This window comes from Astatotilapia calliptera, chromosome 6, assembly GCF_900246225.1.
Source record: "Astatotilapia calliptera chromosome 6, fAstCal1.2, whole genome shotgun sequence".
Taxonomy (NCBI): domain Eukaryota; kingdom Metazoa; phylum Chordata; class Actinopteri; order Cichliformes; family Cichlidae; genus Astatotilapia; species Astatotilapia calliptera.
Genome location: NC_039307.1, coordinates 8150535 through 8169137, shown reverse-complemented (window position 1 = coordinate 8169137; position 18603 = coordinate 8150535). Strand labels below are relative to the sequence as shown.

The 18603-nt window shown below is 40.7% G+C and overlaps 1 protein-coding gene across 2 annotated transcripts; it reads right to left on the bottom strand.

Annotated features, from left to right (window-relative positions):
- Nucleotides 1–1223: 1223 nt before the first annotated feature.
- Nucleotides 1224–17546, bottom strand: rgl3a (ral guanine nucleotide dissociation stimulator-like 3a). 2 transcript variants are annotated; one of them, XM_026170008.1, is made up of 18 exons: nt 17442–17546; nt 16480–16742; nt 10399–10679; nt 8960–9004; nt 8630–8799; nt 8127–8272; nt 7703–8014; nt 7499–7602; nt 7306–7390; nt 6252–6326; nt 5591–5677; nt 5465–5497; nt 5227–5348; nt 5038–5133; nt 4377–4512; nt 4015–4278; nt 3648–3762; nt 1224–3157 (listed from the first exon to the last, which is right to left on the bottom strand). In XM_026170008.1, the coding sequence occupies exons 2-18, from the start codon at nt 16666–16668 to the stop codon at nt 3003–3005; spliced, it is 2415 nt and encodes an 804-aa protein (XP_026025793.1). In that variant the 5' UTR covers nt 16669–16742; nt 17442–17546; the 3' UTR covers nt 1224–3002. The 2 variants fall into 2 exon arrangements, with proteins under 2 accessions (XP_026025793.1, XP_026025794.1); XM_026170009.1 differs by lacking the exons at nt 16480–16742; nt 17442–17546 and adding an exon at nt 12005–12597.
- Nucleotides 17547–18603: the final 1057 nt, after the last annotated feature.

The following is an 18603-nucleotide window of genomic DNA, read 5'->3' as shown; positions in this document are numbered from 1 at the left end:
GTTTGCCCAACCAGTCTACATGTGTTTTGTGGACTTGGAGAAGGCATTCGACCGTGTCCCTCGGGGTGTCCTGTGGGAGGTGTTGCGGGAATGTGGGGTGTCTGGCCCATTGCTACGGGCCATTCGATCCCTATACAACCGTTGCAAGAGCTTGGTTCGCATTGCCGGCAATAAGTCGGACTCGTTCCCGGTGGGTGATGGGCTCCACCAGGGCTGCCCTTTGTCTCCGGTTCTGTTCATAATTTTTATGGACAGGATTTCTAGGCGCAGCCAAGTGGCGGAGGGCTTTCGCTTTGGTGGCCTCAGAATCTCATCTCTGATTTTTGCAGATGATGTGGTTCTGTTGGCTTCATCGGGTGAGGGCCTCCAGCTCGCACTGGAACGGTTCGCAGCCGAGTGTGAAGCAGCAGGAATGAGGATCAGCACCTCCAAATCTGAGGCCATGGTTCTCAGCCAGAAAAGGGTGGAGTGCCCACTCCGGGTCGGGGATGAGTTCCTGCCCCAAGTGGAGGAGTTCAAGTATCTTGGGGTCTTGTTCGCGAGTGATGGGAGAAGGGAGCCGGAGATCGACAGACGGATTGGGGCTGCAGCTGCAGTAATGCGGACGCTGCACCGGTCCGTCGTGGTGAAGAGGGAGCTGAGTGTAAAAGCGAAGCTCTCAATTTACCGGTCGATCTACGTCCCTACCCTCCCCTATGGCCACGAGCTGTGGGTAGTGACCGAAAGAACGAGATCGCGGATACGAGCGGCAGAAATGAGCTTCCTCCGAAGGGTGGCTGGCCTCTCCCTTAGAGATAGGGTGAGAAGTTCGGCCATCCGGGAGGGGCTCAGAGTAGAGCAGCTGCTGCTCCACATCGAAAGGAGCCAGCTGAGGTGGTTCGGGCATCTGACAAGGATGCCCCTGGGCGCCTCCTGGGTGAGGTGTTCCAGGCATGTCCCACCGGGAGGAGGCCCCGGGGCAGACCCAGGACACGCTGGAGAGATTATATCTCTCGGCTGGCCTGGGAACGCCTTGGTATTCCCCCGGATAAGCTGGAGGAGGTGGCTGGGGAGAGGGAGGTCTGGACCTCTTTGCTTAGGCTGCTGCCCCCGCGACCCGACCCCGGACAAAGCGGATGAGGATGGATGGATGGATGGATGGATGGACGAGTGTATCATTTCTTCTGTGTTCAAGGAAGTCACACCATTAAAAATGGAATAAATTAAAACAACTGATTACAGTGTCACTATGACAAAAATCATTTTATTACTAAACATTTAACATCAGTTATTATGAGCAAATGCTTAGATGAAACTTAAATAAAGAATCTGCTGAAATAAAGTGTTTAAAAAATGTTCATACCGAACTTCTGATGTGCAAAAAAACAAACAAAGATGAAAACCTGCTAATTCATTTCCTTCATTTAATGCAGCTGCCACTCCTTTTGCTACCAACTTTTCACTTGATTTTTTTTTAAACCAGATCATAGAAGCTTTAAAATGAATGGGTGATGCAAAATCCTGCAAAAAACAACCCACCAGTGTGCAAAAGCTAAAAAACAAAACAAAAAATATTTTATGTCGTTCAGTGACTGAACACTTTTGAACTTGACTTAAATTTTCATCTTAGATGCATAAAAACATCTGGCTGGTAGTTTTCAGGAGGATTAGCCTCACAGAGTAGCTCTAACCTGCTAATTTAATTCACATGCTAGTTCATCCTTATTTTCACATACGAGAACCATTTTTCAGATTAATTTCATGCACAGTGATGCATGCAAACTGACTTATTATAGTAGGCCTGGTGGTCTATAATTACCCCAGATTACAGACATTAGTGACCATAAGCGGCACCTGAATAACAGTTTGGGTAGGGGAAAATGATCTGTGTGATGTCCCATGTAAGCATTAAAACTTAAAACAAATGCCACAATCCAGGCAAGGCCACAGACTATATAAACATACATAATGTGCATATTATCTTACTTAAAAAGAGTCCTTCATTTCACCGTAGCAAATTAAAAAAGAAACATAGAAAAAGAAAAGAGAAATAGCTTTCTTCGATCAAACAGATACAAAACTGAGTTGAGCTTATGAGAACTAAATGTTAACATGATTTCTACAGCACTTCATCAAAGACTAGAAAACATGAAAAAACATACAGACACGTTTTTACTACATCACCGTAGCTCTAAAAGCTGAATACTGAAACACTATAAATAATTTTAAATGACAAGATTTCATTAAGTTACATTAAAATATTGAAATCATTTACTACAAAACAAATGAATACTTGTTGCAGACACGTCCACATCAGGGTCAGTAGGTGTTGGTCTAAACAGAGCTTCACTCCATCCAATGCACTCAGCATGAGTAAAATTCAACCTCGATCTGTTTGGGAATCTGTGCTCATCATCTGAGAGCGAACATCTCATATTTAATCATCCTGACTCACTGTTCTTCCATTTGTTCTGCCGGGTTTGTGAAAGACAGCAGCCCCTGTTGCTCACGCAGCCGAACAGGCTGAGAGAAAAGTGTCATGTGTGCTAAACTGGTCACAGACAGAAGCCGCACAGCAAGTTAATTTTGGGTCATGACACAGGACTGCTTTGTAAGACCAGCTGATCCTGATATGTGTCATCTCCTGCGGTGAAAGCTGAAGAGTTCTTCGTGGCACCAATCCTTGGTGAGATTGCACTTTTTGTTACTCAGGTTATTCTCTGCATTCAGTCTTATGTATATCTGAACATTTCCTTCAAACTTTTTCAAGGAGCACAGGATCGCTTTTGTTCCAGTGCTGCTCCTGATGAATATTAAGCTTCGATGAGAACTTCTCCGGGTTATGTTTCAGTCGAAGTCTGGGAATCTCTGCTCTCGTCTGCTGCTACATAGTAACAATCTCATCTTGATAAGTAGATGCAAACAGCCACAGATGTGTCTTGAAGTGGTTGGTGCAGATAAACAGCTCCACTCTCGCTCTAAAAAAAGTGTCCTTCGATCCTTTCATTCAGACCAAATACTTTTCACCTTCCACGGCGGCACCTGGGCAGAGCTCCAGGGCTGGTTGAAGAGCCAAAATTTCTCCCGTGGCTCCTCCAGCGCTGGCGCAGGACAAAGTCATAGTTGGCAGTGGGGCACATTGCATAAAACACGTTGGCTTTGTCAGGTATCTGGAGCTCTGTGGCAAGAAGAGAAGTAAAGTACCATTTAGTTTTCTCCATTTGCAAGACTAATGCAGAAACAAATTTCCAATAATGTCTGCCCTTCAAGTCTATTTAAGAAATTAAAAGCTATTAAAATATTACAAGAGCAGGAGTTAGAATATATATATGTCATCTTGTGCTGAGGCTGATTTGCATTTTAATTTATGGAAAGCTGCAGACTGATGGTGAAACATATCATTGCACAAGTGAAAATGTTTCCTGCTTTCAGAGATTAAATATTGGTATATCGTTTATCTAGTTAATGCAGTGCACAGTTTAAGGTCACATTTCATGATTTATTTACTTTTTAGAACATACTCTTGTGTTTTTGCAAACAGCTAAAAGCAGAGGAGACACACAGTTTGAAAGTCCTCACTGATAAAGGTTCATTCTGTTCTGAGCAGGTTACACCAGCACTCAAATGTTTAGACTGTTTGAATTGAAGTGTGAAGCAGAGATATTCACCTTTTCCATTTTTGAGCACCTGGTAGAGGCCGAAGTCACTGCAACTGAAGTCCTCCATGTTGTGCTTTTCAAGAGCTCTCTGAATCACCTGAGGTGTGTGCTCCTGACTGGTCAGCTGGAGAAGAAATAACAGAGTCAACACTTCACATCCGCATTGATGCATTTGAAATTTGAACGTTACGCTGAACTGTCACCTTAAAAGGAAGCTAAAAACACACCTAACTTTTTCCGTCAACACAAAGGGGGACAAGAAAGTTCATCATGTAATCCCGACACTACTCTTCTAATTTCTTATTTTAGAACAAAGTTTGCCAAAAACATTCTGGCTGACCTTTAAAGAGCAGATATACCAGATCACCAGACGTACCACTATGCTCTTATAGACGTTTCCATTGCTGACACACTCCACACTGACTCTGATGATACACGAGTCAGAAACCTGTTTGTTGTAAACAGGCAGCGCCCGAGGAGAGCAGCTGGATGATGATGAGGACGATGGGTCTGGGTTTAGCACCAGGGAGGGGGATGTGAGGTCTGGATGTGAGGAGCTGCAGGAGGATCTAGACAGGGATGGGGAGGAGGACCCGGAGGAGGTGCCTTCTGTGACGTTGTGAAGGGAGCCCGAGAACGACTGAGGGGAGAGAGACGAGGAAAGAATATGAATACAACATTTGTCCCTGGTAACCGTTATACTGTCTGACTATATACAGGAGTGTGGAGGTTTCATACCTTTAGTTTCAGTCTGAGGGGGGAGAGCTGAGGCACAGACAGGTCCTCCATGTCTGAACCGCTCGAGCCAGAAGACGACACACTGATCTGGTCAGCGTGGGTCTTCCTGACAGGAGTGTCGACAGATGTTCTCAACCTGCAAATGCAATTTGAGTTGAGCACTTCTGAGCACTTTAACACTTACAGCTTTCATTCAACTGACTCAAAAAGCTATAAACAGAATTTAAAGAGTGGCTATTATGATTTTCCTAATTTTGTGTCATATTTATAGTGTAGCAAAAGTAGATACTCATGTTAAACATGACCAACACTTCAAATCATGAGGCCAAAGTATATACAAGTGATCTCTGTGAGCCAAAATCTCAGACTGCAGACTGATCTACATGCTCAGATCTCTTGTTCTGCTCTTGGCTCCCATGAAGCCTCCTCCACCTGCTTTTTTAAAAAACCTTCTATTTAAGAGGAACAGCCAATCGGAAGAAAGCTGTTTTACAGAGAGAGGCATTAAAGCGACTGACTGGTCGTGTGTAAGATAAATAAGGATGACATTCTAAAGTTATGGAGTCAGAAATGAACACCCACCTTAACTAAATAATGTTCAATTAACTAAAATTGTAACCTCTAAAGCACCTAAAAATAAACCGACAGACTTTAAACTTACGCGGCGAGCTTCCTTGTGAGCAGATAACTGCTCCATGTGTTGGGAGAGCTGGGGCAGAGGTCAGCTGGAGGCTCCAGTCCACGAGACAGTTCATAGCTACAACAGACAAAAACAAATAAAATAAGGCATGATGGACTTCACCAAAACCTACTTCATAATGTATATGAAGGGGTTTTATGTGATTCTCACCTCTCCTGGTCTGTGAGCAGCGTGTGCGTCTGCAGCCAGGCGGCGATACGAGGGTTGACTGGAAAACGGTAGTGGGAACAAGAAGCTTGAAGCTGCCTAATCTGAGAAAGAATCTCAAATTCCTATAAAGGAAACAATAAAATACAGCAGAGGTTAAAATATAGAACAGAAAGAACAAGGCGGCATATAGAAATCTGTCAGTAATTTATGCAAGACACCACTAGGAGGCGACACCTACCCGTCTGCGTTTCTCAAAGTTTATGAGGCCACCCTGTGAACAAAAGAGGGAAAAATAAACAACCTGAGTTATATTGGATAATAGATCCACTGAAGTGCCATAAAGGCAAACAAATAAAGAACTCACGTCCACTGTGTCGTTCAACGCTGTGTCCAGCATGGTGAGGACTGTCAGGTAAGTGCCCAGGTATGGTACCACACCACTGCTGTAGTTCTAAGCACAAAAAAGCCAAATCCATTATTTAAGACTGAGAACATCCCCGCAAAATGAGCAGAAAAAAAAACTAGTGAGATTTTAAGACGGTGGTGAGCAGAGCAGAAGGAAACCAGGGAAAATGATATTTAATACGTAAGCAGGCACAGAAACAAAACAGCAGAGAGAAGAGCATCTCAGTATATAGACATCATGACTATGGGGGTATAAAACATTTTACACACAGCCACACCCAGACTGAGTAAACAAATGGACGTGGGAAATGCTACACACACCTCTTGGGTGTATGCATCTTTCCATACATGCAAACATTTGTGTGAGCTGTCAGTGCATTTAAAATTTCCATTAAATATATTTCTATTAAACAAGAAGTGGAACTTAGCAACATATCTAGAAACTGAGCAGGGAACTAAAATTGAGAACAAGTGATATTTAAGGAAGCTAAATTGATGATGGGGGGAAAATGACCTCTTTCTTTTAGTTTTACCAGCCTGCTTAGTTGACAGATTCACTTTTTTTTTTTAGGTGAAATCTAAAATTGAGGAACCAGAAATGATGATGAGTATCCTCTTACCATCTGCCTGGACTCCGAGCAGAGCCGGGGTGATTTATCAGCCGACATGCCACTGCTGTGTGGGTGAGTCCCATCCTACAGGAAAATGGAAATTCAGGTTTGTAATGTGAGATGAAAACAAAGTAGGCATGTTATATAATTCTTCCTGTCAGGGTTGAGGGCCTCCTAACAGGGTGCTGTGGGAGGGTACTTCTGAAGAACAAATGTGTTTAAAACTTGCAAACGAGTGTTAGACATGTGCACTCAACATATTAATAACCACTGAGTAGGACAAATGCCCAGGGAGTAACTTTTATTTGCAGTTTTATTAGTGTCAGCTAAGAACAATGGGCTTCTCTTTGTCACTGATAAAAGCAGTATCATTGAATACACACTCGTATCAGTTTCTTTCCACAGGGAAAGGCTCTCAGAACAAAAAGCAAAGTGGTAAGTGAACTGGCCACACCTTTAGACTTGTGAATTAAATTCAGAAGAATATGTGACTCAACCATCAAAAAGGAGAAAGTAATTAATGAACAATAACAGGCCACTTGACAGGACTTCTCTATGAAGCTTCTCTATGAAATGATTAAGGACCTCCTTTGAAACATTTTAGTTTGAAAATGTGATCACGGAGCTGTGTGAGAATTCATGTGACTGTATTGGTATTCGTGGCTGGAATTTTAAGTAGCAGTACACTCTCTAGGCTAGTTTTTAAAAGGTGTTTCTCTGTCCATGTTTGTTTGTCAGGTTTTAATTTACCACAGTTTACATTTATCATCATCCAGCTGTAATTACAGACCCAAGAGGCACATATACAAGTAAAGCAGGTTTTATGAGAAGTCAAACAAGGCTCTTGTTGTACATTCCAGGAAGAATCCTGGTAATGTCTTCCTGCAGTGCATTCATTATTGTATTCCTTGATTCTCTGAGGACTGAGCTAAAGATACAGATACCCCGAAGGCAGTACAGTTCTGCCTATTTCAGGAACACTTGGTACTAATAACAGCTTTCTTATCTCATCTTCGGTCCACGTTCTCCCACATGTGTATGTGTAGAAAATACATGTAGTTACCTCCACCAGGATCTCCCTGTTGGTCAGCACACAGTTCTCATCAGGAAAAGTCTCACAAAGGTGGTCAAAGGTGGCCATGCTTTCCCTGAAAACCCCAAATATTTATTACATAAAGATCGTTTCTTTTTCCTGCAGTAGTATATTCTTCTTTTGAGTGAAACAACCCTGTAATATAAATGAAATATTTGCTGACCTGCTGACAGCAGCCCATGTCTTTTTGAGGCGATACACAGCGTTGGATTGCAGGGCTGAAAGGATGGCCCTTAAAGAAGAGAAGTTCTTCAGCTCTCTGCACTCCTGCACAGATACAATAAGATTGTTAGTGTCTTTCTTGTGTCCTCATTTTGTTTTTGGATGGAAACTTTTTGTTAATCTCTAAATATTTTGTGATGCAAACCTGTGCAACAGCGATCCACCGCTCGATGACGCGTGCTCTGTGACAGGGGCTGGTGCGCAAGATGCAAGGTGAGCTCGGAGCAGAGGAGGGGTACAGGAAGTTAGAGGACAAAGAAGGTGACAAGCCAGGGGAGGAAGTGGAAGGGAGGTGCGGGGATGTGCAGAGGAGTGAGGTGATGACACTGTTGGTGACAGCGTTAAACTGGGAGATGGTGGCGCGGACCGTTGGTGCCAGGTTTCGGTTTTCTTTTTTGTCACGTTGGGACCAGACGCAGCCCAGGCAGTGGAAGGGCTCCACTTTGACAAACAGGTCCTGGGGGAAAAAATTGTCATAAGACAGGAAAAAATTAATGAGAAAAAAAAAAACCCTCCCACAATCACCCGAGAAACACAGAACTTCAATTTTTTATAAAAACGAAACCTACAGCGTCCAGTCTGGTCAGCTGCTCAGCCACTTCCCTCACGGGCAAGTCCATAAAGTTGTATTTGTCTTCATTCTTAGTGGACATCTCGGCTTCATCTACCTGCTGCAGTGATTCACTGCTGTGCTCTGACGCAGGCTGGCCGCAATCTGTCAAATACGCCAAATCATAAATGACATTAAAACGTGCAGCTCAATGCACACGTGAAGGAAAACACTCGTGAACCCGCGGCGGTATTTGTAAATAAGGAGAACTGTTTCAGATGCTGCAAAAATGACCTTGTAAAAATCAACAGACCAATGAGGTCATTGAAACAAGTATCTCACAGGTAGCTTCCTTCTTTTAGATAAATAGCCAAGATTAGATTATTAGAAGTAATTAGCTTAATCTGGACCTGTAAATTAAATGATTTATTGTTGATATAAAGTCTTGAACATCAGGTTATACTAAATTCTTCTGATAAAAACTGATTCACACATTATGTATCTGTTTTTTGTTTTTTTTACCTTGTTCCTGGAACCTCTTGAGCAGGCCCTCTGCATGATGAACCAAACATCTGAAGCAGAGCCGATGTTGCATGTGGACACACAAAGTCCGGAGAGCCTGGTACTGAGGGGGCTCATTGAAGTCTTCGCTGTATTCCTCTAACCAAAGCCGGATCACTGGGACCAAGGTACTAAAGGAGATTCATGGGAGATGACGATTACTGATTGATTGTTAATTTTACTCCACAAGGTTAGTTTACATGAGACTTGATGATATCTGAGGAACACATGCATAATTTACAACAGATTAACTAAAAAACAAACAAACTTGTAACTGTTTTTTGTACTCACCTGTTCGCGTTCACTGAGTTATCCAGGTTTGTGACCGAGTCATTTCTGTAATCGGCAAGGGAGACAGGATTATGTATTATCACCACAGAAAAGGACAACATAGTGAGCGAATGATGACAGAATAAACCCTGTAAACAAGGAAAGTCCCAGGGTTGCAGCTTAACAACTGTTCATCCTGTGGAAATGTCCTGCAACACTCTAACTCCCTGCAGACACACCGTGTCCTTGTTACAGAGTGTAAACAGATAAATGCCCCCCATGGTGTTTAATAATGATATGCGTGCAGTAAAACTGGAGAATGGTGCCACGTTGTCGCATGTGCAGGAAGTTTTATAACAGGATCCTGTGCCTTTATTGCATGAAAGCAGGGAACAAAACAGAACTTTAAGAACCTTAGTGGTCACAGCACAGGAGCAAGTCAAAGACTGTGTAAGCTGGGTAAATTAATTCAACCCAACTTATGCAGTTAAAATATAGTTCTTTAAGAAGTTTTACAACAGCAGCAAAAGGCCACATCCTGTACAAAATCCTGTAAGGCAAAAGACGGAAAACACAATTCAGAGTTTGTTCTGATGGTGATCGCTTCTAAGAAATTTCCCAGGAAATCTTTTGCCACCAGCACTGCAGTCATGAGGGCGACTGTTTGACAAATAATATATGAACTCCACACTAGTGGTCACAGATCCATACATGATGTAATTAGCAAAGTTGAGTTAGAAAGAAAAGAGACATCAAAGTTTCTTTGAGCTGTGTTTGTTTTATAACTTTAGAACATCCTATTCTCCTCCTAATAGAAATTAGGAGGAGAATAGAATAATTTCTATTATCATCCTAACACATTGGTGTATACACAACTCCGAAATATGTACTTTGCAAAAGATTCCTGAAGGTATTTCCTGAGGCAAAATCAATAAGTTAACTGTAAATAGTTGCTGGGTGTGGAGGGTGTAGCCATGATCGTTTCACAATGGAATAAAGCTCGAGACTGCTTTGTTTAGTTCATGACGATAATACCTGTCATAGAAACCTGCTGAGGCGATGTAAACAGGCTGTTAAACTGCTCTGTCCTTTGGAAATTGATTTGTGCACTGGGCATGTTGTAAACCTGGTTATTACGCATGCGCTCCACTTTCATTTGTAAGCAGTGATGACCTTTTTAAAAGCAGCACAAAGTGGAATAATAAATAAATGTCAATAAGTTAGAAGGCAATTATTAAAGCCTTCTTATCTGTGGCTTCTGATAAGGAGCGATGATTAGGGCTTAACTGATTTCGTCTTTCAAATGGTCCATTTCACAAAAAATTAAGGCCTTCATCTGACTCCAGCTGTGTACATTTATACATGTTAAATCAAGCAGCAAAATTATCTCATATACGGGCTTACACACCAGCTGACAGCACCCTCATGCTTTCTGTTAACACAAGTCTACAAAATCTCACCTCTGAAACAGCAGCTCAATGAGGGTGCTGGTGGAGGTGAAGGCCCTGTAGGTGGAGAGGAACACTTGGATGAAGTCGGACTCCCTTTTCTCAGGGTCCAGTAGATGGGTAACCAGACGCTCCAGGGTAGCTGCCTTCAGCCTGCGCACCTTCACCGTGTGGTACTGGACGAAGCTCATTGGAAGCTCTCCCATGGTCGAGGTCGGCACAGGCTCCCTGCGTAGCGTGATCCCAAACACTGCCCCGTCCTCCTCCTCTTCGCCCCACTCCTGAACCGGGTCCTGCAGGAGAAAATTCAGGTAATGATCTGACAAATCTGGACCTAGCACATGAAATTTCTTCCTGTGTTCTGCTCTGGTCTTTGTGATTCTGCAGAGCCCCCAGAATTCATTCAGTGTATAAGAGAGAATAAAAAAATGTGATCTAAATTTGTTTAAAGCCTTGGAATACGCAGATGATTGTTTCAAAATTAACTTAACAAATTCCATGATTTTATTTAAAAAGATCGAACTCTGCTTCGTTAAACTCACTGATGACATACGCACATACACACACACCTAGTGACCAATGACAGAAAATTTTGTTTTACTGACGTATTTGTTTATGCCAAAAAACATGGGGATGATTCATTGCACCTGACACAGTTGACTACAATTTGATGAGGAATTTGAAAGTCTTAGTTAGATACAACCTCATATTTCCTCCTCCAAAACTTTAGAGAAATAGTCAGATGTAATAGGGGAAAAAAACGGGCCATTGGTTTATTTTTACGTGTGACACAAAATTATGACATTTTGTAATGGAAAGATTAACTTAAAACTTATTTTAACATCAGATCTGAGAAAACTCCAGATGTCTCTAGATTGGAATTTTGTAATTTAGTCATATTAATGACAAACAACAACATTATAACATCTTTGACAGTCAAACAACAATGATGATTTTTAAGAGCATAAAAATTTACCACTCTTACTTTAAAAGGAATTTAAACAGACCACTGATCAGCTGAATTATTAATTATATAAGCTATGGAAGACATGTGAGATCAGGCAGTGAAACTGCAGAGCAACTCTTAAAGCACAAATAATTATAAATGCAGAAAAGACAACAATACTTATTTGATCTAGCTTAAACTGATCCAGCAGCCCTTCAAACTAATAACTATAACTCCAAATAGATGGTGTTTTACAAAGCCACAGACATTAGACAGTAACTGGGTTCCAAACCCCACAGGCAAACAATCTCAAACTTGCCATGAGATCTGGGTGTCACCTCATCTTCTAATACTCACAGACCTGAAATGAGGCTCGCTGATCCTGCTGGTAAACAAGCGTTATTTTGTGCATGCATGACAATAGGAGCAGAGCACTCTTTAAAATACCTGACACCACATGACAGAAACCAGTGTGCAAAGCATTGTGACACCAGCGCATACTCAACAGTGAATGAAACTTTTATATTTTCCCTGCACACCATAGAATCACGATTAAGTTCACATGAAGCTGACAACAAATGAAAACAACCAAGAATGAAAAAGCTGCAGTCAGATTCATGTGTTAACTTATAACTAATGCATGCCAGAAAGAAGATCGTTCATTTGACCTACCATGGATAAGTGCCATTTTCCCATCTTTATCCTGCTCTTGGGGTAAATAAGTCCTTCTGTGTGTAAACTCTCGTGGCAGTGGATTTTTAAGGATTCAATCACGGTCTTCGACACTTGGCTTGAGTCTGAAGTAAACCTGACACTTTCATCCTTCATAAATAATATAGCGAAAATGTCTCTTTAAAAAAATAATAAATAAATACAAAGATACGCGAGCACAACTTTCCAAACTGTCGCTTAACTAGAATGACGCCTGGTCGGGTAAAACGAATAGAAGTTATTTCGGTGGGCGGAGCTAATAAACAGGTGTGGGCCGGCTCAACACAAACAACCAATAAGATTAGCCAAATAAATAGCATCAGACGCTATCGTGCATATGTTAAGCCTGAGGTTGTGACTGGAAATTTGTTACTGATACTGGCAATACTGTAAAGGTTTCCAGCGCTGTTATCACAGCAGCATCAGCAGAGTAATATGATCACTGCTGTTTACGTGTGACATCAGGAAGTAAGGACCCCATCTATCCGTCTGTCTGGCTACTTTTTAAAACTGAAAGCCACTCAAGTAAAATAAACCACGGAGAGTCACAAAGACATAATTACCCGAATGGTATTAAATTGTTCTATATTTATTTCTCCAACCATATAGAGTTTGCTGTCTGAGTTTCCAAGTCTCCAAAGCACACATGTCGGATAAAAATATTATTTTATTTATATTTTCATGAGAAATAAAGTGGAGTAAGAATGGTCTTAAAAACCAACTTGTTTTTGCATGAAACCTCTGTAACGATTTCATATTCTATCACTGATGTGAGTTTGACTCTTTAAAAGAGTTTAGACGAACCCAGCACAGCCATTACAGGTGAAGTCTGTGACTTCTAGTGTCAGAGATATCACATTTTGTCATGGGTTTGGCATGTTTGCTGGTCATAAATTTAGCCTCACCTCCCTCACTGAAGCCACCATGATGTTGTTATGGTCCAGCACCCTTCCTAGAATGGGAAGCTTGACTCCACAGTGCCATTTGAGTGTTAGTACCAGACACATAATGCAATGTGACGGCTTACAATATGTGTGGTAATAGTGAGTCATAGCTATATGTTTTTAAATAACTAATAAGTATAAGTAAGTATTTAGAAATGTTCAAATTTATATCACATAAAACTCATAAAACAATGATAATCGGCAACTACTGTGACATCTGCTGGCCATGGTATAAATAGTAAAAGATGGACTTGATGAAACCTTAATTTCCTTAACTATCATCTTTTTCAGTATGTCTTGACATATATTGGATTCTGATGCACGGTTACAAGAAATATTTTGAGATGGACGCACATGATCTATTGCGACAGCCCCTAAAGGGAACAGCCTAATGAAAAGGAGGAAACTTTTTATCATCATTTAATGATGGATAAAAAATTGTGCTATGTGGGAAGTTAACAGTTTTGGGGGCATGTCAGAAGAAGTTTGTGAACCTCTGTCTCAAAGTCTGGGTGGCCTTAATTGTAGAGCAAATAAAACTGTAGAGGACCATCCAATCAGGGCGAGACTAAGAAACAGCATTTAACACTTCCTAATCATGTGAAAGAACTTCTCCTCATCCTATACTGTTTTACTGAAATACTACTACTACAATTTACTCTGGGGATTTTACTTTCTGTTGTTTATACATGAATATATCTGTGTGTACATGTAGATTTGTGTTTATGTCTGGCCAAAACCTCACACTCTATTTAATTGGGGACCTTTTAGATTTCAGTGTTTTGAAAAGCATTACAAAATGCCACAACATTTATTATTTTCTAGACGTGCATTAAGTGTTTTGCCAAGATCTTGTACTGATGATGCAGGAGTCAGACCACTGTCTAAAGTCTTCTCCAGCATGTCCCAAAGACACTATATTCAGGCAGGGTTGATTTAATATTAAAGACCTGACTAACCGAAGCAAACACATCATAATACTGCCCCCACAGGCTTGTACAGCAGATGCTATTCATAAGGGGGAAAACCTCATTCAGCTCAGTTCTTATCCTAATGGGCCAGTCACACTGGAACAGGATAAATGTGGAGTCATCTGACCGTTTGGCCTTTCTGTTGCTCCAGAGTCCAGTCCCTAGCAAAGTGAAAGTCTTTCCTTGCCAAACAGCCTCACTGATAAGCGGTTTTCTTAAAGCTAAACAGCTGTTTACCCCCAATCCATTTAGTTTGCTATGAGCTCTACAGTTTATTTTATGGTCTGTTTGGTTTTCTGATTGATGCAGGCTTAAAATCGGACACTTCTGAAACAGACGATCATCTCTTCCACGACAACAGGAGGCAGCTTCTGAAATTGTGGTTTTAAAATATTTTTAAAAAATGTTTAAAAAGTTAGTCACTGCATCAGTCAGGGTTAACTAACCAGTTCCCACCCGAAGAATGTTAATCGCTGCAGTAATTATTTAATGGAAGCCTCCCACCAAATGATGACTTCTTGTTGGCCACCTACGTATATGTAGGTGTGTATGCATATGTATTCATATATAAGAATGTGTATATATTTTTATTTTCCTTTTCTTATTTTTTTGTTTTCTTGACAATAAAGGCATCCAATTCGAGATAAACAGGGATTGTTTTGAACTGTGAATCATATAGACTCCAGTAGATACAGAGCTGTAAATAGACATAAACGCTCCTTTTAAACAGGCCCAAGTGCTTTCCACTTGCTTCATCTTCTTTGAGGAAATATTATTTTTTTGTTTTTGGAAAATGTTAAGGGAAGATTGATCTTGCAAATGCAAAGCTAATTCTAGGCCAGTGTGAAAAAACTAGAAACAATGCAGTCACACCATAAAAGAATCCAGTCAGGACAGTTTTTCCCCAAGAGCTTAATGTCGTGTTAAAGGCGCGGTGACATACCACAAAGACAGGTCGTAGTTCTAAAAATATGTGTGCGATTTAAAAAGAAAAGGTACAAAACAGCGATAGGCATCTACGTATTAAAACCAAAGAAATTCTTTCATGTGAATTTGGAGACAAACTGACAAATGAGCAAAACACAAGCTGAGCGGATGGAGCATCTTCAGTCAGGCTTCTGTCATTGATCATTAAGCCCAAAAGGAAGAATGAGCTTTTTGTTTGCCTAATGAGTTTCACTCTCATTCACTCTCACAAAGCCACCCTCTATTTCGAAAGAGGCTAAACAAAAATGTGGAGAAACAGAGGAAGGGGAGACCTCAATTACTTCTAATTAGACACAATAAATGGTGATGTGATGGCAGGCAGGCAACAAGTAAAACCCAGCCTACAAACAGTTAACGATGACTGCTTTGAAAAACACGCATGATCAAAAGGCTTTTTCTTTGGTCTGAAATGTGATATATTTTCTGGAGAGTCTAATGCACTGTAGTTCTTCCTTAGTTTTACTAAAAGGCTATTGTTAGTGATGACGTCATGACTGTAAAAACAACGGGACAATAGCTGAACTCACCCCACCCATGAACACACACACACACACGCACACACACAGGACACAGGATTTTTAAGTAATCAGTTTAAAACTATTATATTTGACTTCTTTCTTAGATATCAGTAAGTTCTTGTTTTCCAGTTTTATCCCAGTCATCCATGATAGTTAGAAAGAATATTAGGTTTGGTTGTTGGCAACATTAACCTGAGATATAGGAACCTGTAACAGGCAACTTCTATTAATGTTTCACAATGATTCAAAGAAAAATGAACCTTTAATGAAAAATAATTAATTCCAGTTTGAAACTGATGGATCAGTCTTTGCATAAATAACTTCCTTTCTTCTCTAGAAATTGAATATATTTTGCTGGTTACACAAAACAAAGAATATGGAGAAACTTAAGTCTCCTGAGAGTGAACGGTGCTTTTCTAAAACATATTTTGCTAAATGGTGTGAACTATCTTAACAGTTAATCATTAATGAAAAGTCTTGCAGATCATTGTTTTTATCAGCTGTGGGTTATTACATAAACTGGCAGGGCTGGCAGGGCCTTGCCACTACACAGGACTCTTTAGCAATAATGGACTGTAAGTGCTTTTACAGCTCAGTGCAACTTCGTGATTGCAGAATCTAACAAATGTTATAGGTAATTCATTTATTTATGTTGTGTACTGGTTTTGTTTACTATTGCTTACAATCCAAATCTCAGTTGAGTTGAATAAAGGCATATAAATCTCAAAATGTAATAATATTATAGATTATATTTCATGTAATGTTCTAGTGAGTCATATTATATAGAAATCATACCTTGTGTTTTCTATTCAGAAAATAAACGGCATTTTTGAACTGGGGTTACTGATGTTTTGGGTTAGTTTCACTATTGACTTTCAGGAGGTTCACCTGAACTATTTAGATGAAAATGTAAAACACAGTTGTTGACAGTGCACCAAGAATAGCACCCCACTATTGCATAAAGCTGAGCGTGACACCAGCCTTTTCTCAACATTGCTACAAAACTCCAAACTCACCTCACACTGTCCATCGGTGTCCAAAAACTGGAAACTCCTTAGCCACACTCCAGGCTCCGTGTTCATGTGAACGCCCATGCACTGACTCTGCCTCAGCCAAAGCAGCCTCTTCATCCTGCCAACCCTGCTGCGGAGGCTGCGGGGTTCCCCGGCATCACTGCCTCCACACACAGGCAGGATGGTCCTCATGTTTTGGCTCTGTGCCGGTCACGCTACAGGCCCACGCACACCTCGTCAGACCTCTCCCACACCTGATGCCTCATCTGTGTCATGGAGGAGAGCGTGAAAACAACCACCACACATTTACAGTCATTTAAAGTTTATTCTAGAGCGGCTAACACTGTAGTACTGCTTGATACCTCTGATATCCAGCCATTTTAAAATCTATTAAACAGACCAGTGCTAAAAACTGGAATAACGGTAGCTGAATAAAATCATATTCAACAGAAAACAGCACTGCACTATGACATAAAACATTTTAATTTGATTAATTCACTTCTTAATGAAATACATCTATCTGTTCTTCTATAGCATAAAAAAACAGAAAGAACTATAAGAAAGCATTAAGATATGGGGCATTTATCTTGAATTAATTTAAGTTTAATAAAATAAAACTGACCCAATACTGAGTGTATACATGAAATGCGCCAGTGTTTGCTTTGTTAAAATGACACTGCTTACATTTTTGGAATCATACTGATTTTTTAAAAGCTGCCTATCTTCTATTAAAAAGGCTTTTAATGGGCACATAAGACAATAAACAAAAACATGAACACTGAGTGACATATTACTTTCATTTTGACCATTCAATATTTCTCTAATAAGGTACAAAATTAACATATTGAAACACCTGCAAGATGCAGAAAATGCGTCGGCCACAGAGTCTCCAAGAAAAATCTTCATCAGTCTGATATTAAATACGATCACATCTACACAAAGCAAAGAAAACGACAGTCACTTACTGCTTCTCAGTAATCCTTGTTCAGAGCTGCACTTGTCCAACCAGAATACTCATTTAGAGCAGTGTGAAACTTGCAAGGAAGAGACTCTGGTATTTATCACCGAGGGCTGATTGTTCTTTGTGTTTGTGGGTGGATGATGCCCTGCGCATGTACGTACGTGTGTGTACGTGTGTGTATGTGTGAGTATGTGTGTGTGTGTTGGAATGGCCTCCTCCTTGTTTGGCTGTACTCTCTGTGATATGTAATTATGTCCCATTTTAATCGTTTCTCACAAAAATTCACTGCCTTCTTTTCCCCCCCCTCAGCCATGGATAGAAATAAGCACCTCTGCTGCAGAAATGTAAAAAAAAAACAAAAAACGTGCCCTTTTTTTGTTAAACAGTGCAAATTGCCATGAATTCATTTTGACTGATGAGAGTTTGGTGGTAAAATGCCAAGCCCTTAAATAATTCTTACCTAGGAATGTATTATTTCGCATTTGAAAGGCAAGGCAAGCATGCAGTCACACCTAAAGCCTCCACTAACAGCTGAGGCATGTTCAACAGAAAGCATTTTTGGCATAAGATGCTGAAGAATCGAGCCTACACTTGTGGCAGTGATTCAAATTCTGCAGCAGAAGGAGCATGCCTGTCTCCTCTCACGAACTGGTTGGTAAAGGCAAAAAGGCAGCGATAAAGCAGACATACATGTGTAGATTTCAGGAAGCTGAGGAGACAAGCCCCCGTCAGAAATGTAGATTCTTAATAAAATTAAGGAAGCAGAGGAATTATTGAGAAGAAATGGGCAGTGCAGGAATGGGCAGCTCTTTTACTAGAAAATATGAATTCTGTGTTTATAATGCAGCGCTTTTTGGTAATAAACATCCTTAAACACACGCAATGTTGTGATGTCAGTCAGCAGCTGTATAGCCTTTCCGCTGCAACCATGCACAGACGACCAGAAGAGCTGATAGCCATGAAAGAGCCAGAAAGAAAAACAAGGAAGTCTAATATTAGGACATCTTTTCTCTAGAAAGTCTAAAAAACAAGTGAGCCACTTTGTCAAAGTACTGCTGCTACTTCCCTGGCTAAACCTTAAAAACAACAAAGCAGAGATATGCATGATTCCTAATAAATAAATACATAAAGTGCAATTAACATTGACATGAATAGATGCCAACTTT

Excerpts from the sequence above, each read along its gene's own strand:
- rgl3a (XM_026170008.1), bottom strand. The coding sequence starts at position 16,668 with ATGAGGACCATCCTGCCTGTGTGTGGAGGCAGTGATGCCGGGGAACCC. Across the intron at positions 8,800-8,959 it reads AACTCAGTGAACGCGAACAG|TACCTTGGTCCCAGTGATCC; the intron begins GTGAGTACAAAA and ends AATCTCCTTTAG. Across the intron at positions 6,327-7,305 it reads ACAGGGAGATCCTGGTGGAG|GATGGGACTCACCCACACAG; the intron begins GTAACTACATGT and ends ATTTTCCTGTAG.